Source organism: Arachis duranensis, chromosome 1 (genome assembly GCF_000817695.3).
Source record: "Arachis duranensis cultivar V14167 chromosome 1, aradu.V14167.gnm2.J7QH, whole genome shotgun sequence".
Taxonomy (NCBI): domain Eukaryota; kingdom Viridiplantae; phylum Streptophyta; class Magnoliopsida; order Fabales; family Fabaceae; genus Arachis; species Arachis duranensis.
This window is the reverse complement of record NC_029772.3, coordinates 7647494-7655766: the sequence shown is the minus strand read 5'-3', so window position 1 is coordinate 7655766 and position 8273 is coordinate 7647494. Positions and strand designations below refer to the sequence as shown.

The 8273-nt window shown below is 35.2% G+C and overlaps 1 protein-coding gene across 1 annotated transcript; it reads left to right on the top strand.

Annotated features, from left to right (window-relative positions):
• Positions 1–6036: 6036 nt before the first annotated feature.
• LOC107474060 (ubiquitin-like protein 5) lies at positions 6037–6890 on the top strand. The gene is made up of 2 exons (XM_021136296.2): positions 6037–6460; positions 6686–6890. The coding sequence occupies exon 1, from the start codon at positions 6224–6226 to the stop codon at positions 6443–6445; it is 222 nt and encodes a 73-aa protein (XP_020991955.1). The 5' UTR covers positions 6037–6223; the 3' UTR covers positions 6446–6460; positions 6686–6890.
• Positions 6891–8273: the final 1383 nt, after the last annotated feature.

Below are 8273 nucleotides of genomic sequence, written 5' to 3'. Positions count from 1 at the left end.
CCTGGTATCACAGTAAATTTTTAGAATGTTAGATTTAACAGTATTTGTATAGTTTTTTGGAGTGTTTGAGAATACTCTAGATGGTTCTGGAACGTTCTAGAATGTCCTAGAAGTTTTTAGATTACCCTAGAAGGTTCTAGAAGACTCTAGAAGATCATTAAATATTCTAGAAGAGTGTGGATTGATATAAAAGTATGAAGAGTTGTATGGAACAATCTAGAAGTATTTAGAAAGTAGTGGTAGGATAGATATTTATAAAGAAGGTTCTAGATGATTAATCTAGAACATTGATTAGATTTAATCATAACCATCCATTGAGGAGGTGGATGGCTATAAATAGGAGGTAAGAGTTAGTGTGAGGGGGGTGTGAATCATTTGTAACCACACTTGAGTACTAAAGTGTTCTTTCCATCAAACTTCCTTTTTCTTGTGTTCTCTTGTGTTCTTAGCTTTCTTGCTAAGTATTGAGGGTTGACTTGGTCTTAGCTCAAGAGGTTGAGTAAGTCCGAGTGCCAGCACGGTAGCGTTGGAGTGTGTCCAAGGCCGTGACAACTTGGTATCCGAGCAAGGTTCGAGAGGGAGTACAAGTGGTTTGTGGGAATGGCTTCTAATATCAACATGGAGCATGTTGAGTCTCAAAGGAGAAGGGATGCTATTCCTTCTCAATGGGGAGGCAAGAAGATTCGTTCTTCAAGTGAGCCTAGAGGTAAGGACTCTAACTTCTTAGAAGAAAGAGTTTCTATGTTAGAAAATGTTCTATCCTCTATGGATGAGCGCTTCCAAAGGACAGAACATGACAAGGAGACCCTCGAGGCTCACATGTTGGGAGAATTAGATGCTTTCAAAGAAAGCATGCTCCAAATTGAAGAGAAGCTTGAGAATTCCTTGAAACTATTTGAGGAAGTTTGAGTTTGGTTCGAGGAGGCAAAATCTCGACCAACCATTATAAAGGAGATGACAAAGATTGATCTCCCAAAGCCAAAGGAGTTCAAGGGCGTGAGGGACGCTCGAGAGGTGGAGAACTTCCTATGGCAAATGGAGAGGTACTTCGAAGGCCAAGGGGTGGTCGAAGAAGCAATAAAGGTACGCACTGCAGCTCTCTATCTTTCTGATAATGCTACTTTGTGGTGGAGGAGAAAGAGCGTAGATATGGAGAAGGGTACTTGCAACATAACCACATGGGAAGATTTCAAAAGGGAGTTGAAAAGACAATTCTTCCCTGAGAATGTGGTTTATGAAGCAAGGAAGAAGTTGAGGGAGTTGAAGCACAAGAGTACGATTAGCGACTATGTAAAGGAGTTCACTATTCTTACACTTCAAATCCCCAACTTAGCATCAGAGGATGCATTGTTCTTCTTAATTGATGGACTCCAACCTTGGGCAAAGCAAGAACTACAAAGAAGGAATGTTAAGGATGTCGATGAGGCCATCGTGGTGGTCGAATCACTCACTGAGTATCATAGGGGAGACTCTAAACCCAAGTCTGCCTCCAAGCCTAGTTCTACTAAAGGTGGGGGAGACAACGCGAAGAGTTTCTCAATCAAGAAGGAAGGAAAATACTCTTCAAAGAAAGAGTATGAGGAAAAGAAGAAGGCTTTCGTGCCCAAAGGAGGATGCTTCGTGTGTAAGGGACCACACCAAATGAAGGACTGTCCCAAGCTAGGGACTCTGGCATCTATCGCCGAGGAACGAGAGACTCAATCACAAGTGACTGAATGTGTTGGATCTGTCCAACTCATGAATGTTGTGAAGGGAAAGGAGACAAACCCTGTTGAAAAGAAAGGCTTGATGTATGTCAAAGCCTTTATCAATGAAAAACCCATCATGGCTATGATCGACACTGGTGCTACACACAACTTAATCACGCCTGATGAAGCAAAGAGGCTTGGGTTGAAGATCACCAAAAAGAATGGTTGGTTCAAACCCGTGAACACCAAGGGTGAACCCCTTAAGGGAATAGTAAAAGGGGTTGAGATGACTCTTGGTTCTTGGAAGGGCCTTGTGGATTTCTCAGTAGCACCCATGGACGATTTTAAAATAGTCATCGGGCTCGATTTGCAAAGGAAGGCAAATATAATACCTATGCTATAGTACAATATAGTATGCGTCATGGAGAAAGGGTCTCCATGCATGGTCCCTACAATCTCAAAGGCGGGAGGAATCCCGATGCTCTCGACCATGCAACTCAAGAAAGGTTTCAAGAATGAGGAGATGATGTCTTTGACTTTACTACAAGAGGAGTCAACAGCCAAAGGAGAAGATGTTCCCTATAAAATCAAGGAAGTCCTTGAAGAAAATAAGGATGTGATACCTCTCGAGTTGCCAAAGCAGTTACCACCTAGAAGAAAGATGGATGACAACATTGAATTGGAGTTAGGAGCGAAACCGCCTATCTCAAAACCATACAAGATGGGGGCCATTTCTATGGTTGAAGGAGATATTGTGCATACCATCAAGGAAGGGTTGCATCACGATCCATTAGCAAAGAAGTTGGTAGAGTTGGCTAGAGAAGGTAAGACCAAAAGATTTTGGTTAGAAAATGACCTTCTTTACACAAAAAGGAGAAGACTATACGTTCCTAAGTGGAAAAATCTGAGAAGGAAGTTGGTAAGAAAATGCCACGACACCAAGTGGGCTGGTCACTAAGGTCAGTGAAGGACCTTGGCACTCATTGAATCTTCTTATTATTGGCCTCAAATGAGAGATGAAGTAGAGAGCTATGTGAAGACTTGTCTTGTTTGCCAACAAGATAAGATTGAAAACAAGACACCAAGCGGGTTGTTGGAACCTTTGCCTCCATCAGAGCGATCGTGGGAAAGTGTCTCTCTAGATTTCATCTCTGCCTTACCGAAGTCCGAGGGGTTTGGATCTACTCTCGTGGTAGTGGATAGATTTTCGAAGTATGCTACGTTTATACCCGCCCCTACTGACTGCACTGCAGAGGAGGCAGTACGACTATTCTTCAAGAATGTGGTGAAATATTGGGGATTGCCTAAGAGCATCATTAGTGATCGAGATCCACGTTTCACAGGACGACTATGGACAGAGTTGTTCAAACTCCTTGGGTCGGAGCTTCATTTTTCAACAAGCTTCCATCCTCAAACCGATGGGCAAACTGAGAGAGTGAATGCCTTACTCGAGTGTTACTTGAGGCATTTTGTAAAGCGCTAATCAGAAGGACTGGACAAAACTCCTCAACATTGCTCAGTTCTCATACAATTTGCAAAGGAGCGAGTCCATAAGGAAGAGCCCGTTCGAGATTGTGACTGGACAACAGCCGCTTACACCTCACTCTCTTTCTTCTTCCTACTCAGGGAAGAGCCCTGGAACTTATCATATGATTAAATCTTGGGAAGAACAAGCAGATGTCACTCGTTCTTACCTCGACAAAGCTGCAAAGAGGATGAAGAAATTGGCAGATAAGAAATTGGCAGATGTCACTCGTTCTTAGGAGGCATGCAAGCTATCAAGTGGGAGACAAGGTAATGATCAAACTTCTTCCACAACAATTCAAAGCCTTTCGCAAAGTTCATAAAGGCTTAAGCCGTAAATATGAAGGGCCATTTGAGATCATTGGACGTGTTGGGGAAGTTGCTTACAAAGTACAACTCCCTCCCTCTATGAAGATCCACCCGATCTTCCATGTGAGTATGCTTAAACCATATCATGAAGACCAAGATGAACCGAGTAGAGGTGATTCGAGTCGTGCTCCGCCTGTGGTGATTAGATCCTTTGATAAAAAAATCGAAGAGATCTTAGCTAATCGCGTCGTGCGACGAAGAGGAGTACCACCAAGTATCCAATATTTGATCAAGTGGAAAGGACTTCCGATAACTGAAGCTAGTTGGGATGCTCGTGAAGATCTGTGGCAATTCCAAGAACACCTAGAGCGCTATCATGAACAGAATGTGACGAGGACGTCTACGCATTAGGTGGGGGAGAATGTCACGGTAAATTTTTAGAAGGTTAGATTTAACAGTGTTTGTATAGTTTTCTGGAGTATTTGAGAATACCCTAGATGGTTCTGGAACGTTCTAGAATGTCCTAAAAGTTTCTGGAATACCCTAGAAGGTTCTAGAAGACTCTAGAAGATCATAGAATATTCTAGAAGAGTGTGGATTGATATAAAAGTATGAAGAGTTGTATGGAATAATCTAAAAGTATTTAGAAAGTAGTGGTAGGATAGATATTTATAAAGAAGGTTCTAGATGATTAATCTAGACCATTGATTAGATTTAATCCTAACCATCCATTGAGGAGGTGGATGGCTATAAATAGGAGGTAAGAGTTAGTGTGAGGGGGTGTGAATCATTTATAACTACACTTGAGTACTAAAGTGTTCTTTCCACCAAGCTTCCTTTTTCTTGTGTTCTTTTGTGTTCTTAGCTTTCTTGCTAAGTATTGAGGGTTAGGCTGACTTGGTCTTAACTCAAGAGGTTGAGTAAGTCCGAGTGCCGGCACGGTAGCGTTGGAGTGTGTCCAAGGCCGTGACACTTGGGACAGAAAAATGTTATTATTCACGTAAATATTGTGAAAAGAAGAATGCAGATTTTGCTACCACTATGGAATTGTGATGCTAATTGGGTCGACTGGGAGTTTTTTGGTCTAAGACATCTTATATTGTTAGGCCTGACAAAAATAAAGGAATAAAAATTCTGACCAGAAAAAAATGAACAATAATAATATTGATATGAGGGATTATAATAAGAACAATAAATTGGTAGGGTATTAGATGTTATACTACTCCAACCAGAATCAACTTTAAAAATAAAAAAATATATGCCTATGTTAATTTTCAATTCAAAATTAAATATCCTTGCATTATTTTAAATTAAATAAATTATTCTAAAATATATTAATTTGGATCAAATAGAATTAACCATTTATTAGTTTATCATTATAAAATAGTTAAAAATTAACTAAACACAATAATATTTGCATATGTTTTAATTAACTAAACACAATCTAATTTATCATATATTTAAATTACAATATCAAATTTTTTAGAGTCTTTATTTTCAAATAATCACTAATTTAAAAGTTATAAACTAATTTAAAAAAAAACCTAAATATACATCACCAAATTCTAAATCTTAAACACTAAATTCTAAATTCTAAATTTTAAATTCTAAACCCTTAAATTCTAAACTCTAAAAACTAAATCCTCGTTAACATACCCTAAACCCAAATTTCAAATCCAAAAATACCCTGATCTTAACCTAGTCGTAAACTATAAATTCTAAATTACAAACTCTAAATACTCAATGCAAAATTAAAAAAATACTAATTAAATAACCTTTATTTGTACATTTGTTTAACTTATTTAATTAAAAATACTCATTTTAAAATTTATTCTACAATGTTAATTATCGATAGCTTCAAATTTAAAACATTTTAAATTTTAATTTTTAATTATTTTAAAATCTGAAATTCATTCAACTACCTTTATTTATTTCAAATTTTATAATTTCACGGTCACTAATAATACTATTAGACTTATCTTTTTAATTTGGGACACTTTATTATACAAATTGAAATTGTATAGAGAGAAAATTAAATTCTTTTTATAGTTATTTTTTATTATTTTATTAATGTTCAACATGTGGATCTTAGTATTTTTAATCTCTCTTTCATCATATAAAAAAAAAAAGATCTATAAACTTACATCTTTACCTTATAATTCATCTTTTAATTTATATTATTATCATATAATTAATAATTTTATATTCTCAAAATTCATATTTATTTTAGCCTCCAATCCTAAACACATTTCTTTATCTTTTTTTGTCAATCCCTGCATATAAAGGCTATCCACTATCTATCTACAAAAACATAAAGGTCCAATTCTATTCAACAAATAAAAATGAGTGAATATTTTTTATATTTTTTTTTAGAGTTAATTAGTCTCTGTGAAAAAAAATAACATTAATTTTTTTTTGCACAAAAATTAATCTATCCCATGAAAGTAAAGTTTAAAAATTATATTAGTATTTTTTTTTTATCAAAAATGTCGTTGTTTTATCTCAATAAAAAAACTTCTTAACTTTCTTTCAAGCGCTCCAAGAATCCACGCATCTTCCTCACCTATTGAAAAAAAATCTCTTCCTCTAACTATCAATCCTTCTTTTCCCAAACTCACAAAGGTTAGGCTACAGAACAGAAGGAACTGGGGGATTAGGGTTTCGGTTTCAAGTTTCAGGGAACGATTAACTAAGAAGAGAAGATGATCGAGGTGGTTCTAAACGATCGATTGGGGAAGAAGGTTCGCGTGAAATGCAACGATGACGACACCATCGGAGACCTGAAGAAGCTGGTTGCAGCTCAGACAGGAACGAGGGCCGACAAGATTCGCATCCAGAAGTGGTACACCATCTACAAGGATCATATCACCCTCAAAGATTACGAGATCCACGACGGCATGGGCCTCGAGCTCTACTACAACTAAAATCCCTCTTCAAATGTCTCTTCTTTCTTCCCTATTATTGTTTATTTTAGGGTTCCCCATGATTTTGCGTTTATTTAACAATTGACTTGTTGGAATTTACCTTTGCTGAACATTGTGGATTCATAATTTTTTTCATCACTGGTGAAAGTTATTTCTTTAAGGAATTGCACAATTTATGTGCTCATGTTATTATTTCTGTGCATGCTGCTTCCTTAAGACTTGATCTGTTGTTTGTTTCAGGTGCTGTTAAGGGCGTAATATAGTATGTGCTGGGAACTGGATAAATGTGTCCAATGTAATTTTTGACTTGCAAAAGACAACTTTGATTGGAATATGTACATACTCGAATGATATTGGGTTTAATTTGCTGTTGGAACAATCTGTTACTTTGTGGTATAACATATATTTGACGTGTTCTTGGTCATGAATATGCAGTGTTTTTTAAGTATCTTTTAAATATTATCTTTTATTTAATTTTTAGAGGAAAAGAAAAATAAAAAATAATAATTTTTTAATTTTTTGAACAATTAATATATGAAAATAAATATTTAAATTAATTAAATAATAATACATTTTTAAAAAGATTGATCAAAGATTGAAATTTTAAAAGATAAGTAATATTTTTGTTCTGAAACTATCATTGCTTTTAAATTTTGTGCCTTTGGGTTAATGTTTCATTTAACAAAAATACGTTTTATTTTTTTGATGGGTGATCTTTTTGTTTGGCTCTTCTTTTTTTCTTTTTCATCCCCGTTTAGTATCCTCCAATTGTACGGATATTGATATTTTTTACGTTGTTCATTTTAAAAACATTTAAACTAATGAATTATTTATATGGAATCCGTTAATATGAATACGTATTGAAAATATGTATAATACAATATGACTAATGTAGTTGATTTGTTCAATACGTAAAATACAATATGGCTAATTTGAATACCGCTAGGAATCAATAAAATATATATATAATTTGTATAATAGATTGTTTATTTGAGGTGAATTTGAAATTAAAAATAAATAATAATTAATTAATTTAATTATTATTTAATTTTAATTATAAAAATATTTTCATTATATACATTGTACACCAATTATATTGGCTCTCCATACTTTTTCGGCTAATTTTTAATGTGCGTAATATTTCTGTTGAAACGAAATGGGATTTTTACAATGTACAAAAGGAATTGTATTATTATTATTATTATTATTATTCATACTCTAACCTAATACTATGACCCAGATCTAAACAAATTAAAAGGTCCAATCTAAAGATTGGCCTTCGCTACCTACCGACCTCCTCAGAAGAGATTGGACCCGACACGAATTCCTTTCCTAAGAAGTCGGGCTCAATAGATAGCTAGCAGATACACTTATTCAAATAAGTAACTGCCCCTAAAATCTCTCAACTCACTTCTTGGAGCCATATCTCAACAACCCTAAGATAAAAGGACGGTTATCCACTTTCAGAAGTGGAATTACTCCAATGGTGGTTATTGGAACACTACTATAAATATACTGACACTTCTCATGTATCTCTAAGTTCCAATACATTCTAAACCTGCTTAACCCCTTGCTGACTTAGGCATTGGAGTGTATTTGCAGGTACCAACCCCATTCTTTCACATACACAACTCGGACGGCGGTTCCCAGACGTAAACCAAGTATAAATAACTAATGTATTAGTATCACAAAATTATTTATCATCATCATCATATGTTTGTTTGTTTGTTTTTTATTTGAGTATATATGATTTTTTTAATTAAATTTATATAATACAAAGTTTTTTATCATTATACTTTTATATATTATTATAATTTTGTTTTACACA

Excerpts from the sequence above, each read along its gene's own strand:
- LOC107474060 (XM_021136296.2), top strand. The coding sequence starts at position 6,224 with ATGATCGAGGTGGTTCTAAACGATCGATTGGGGAAGAAGGTTCGCGTG.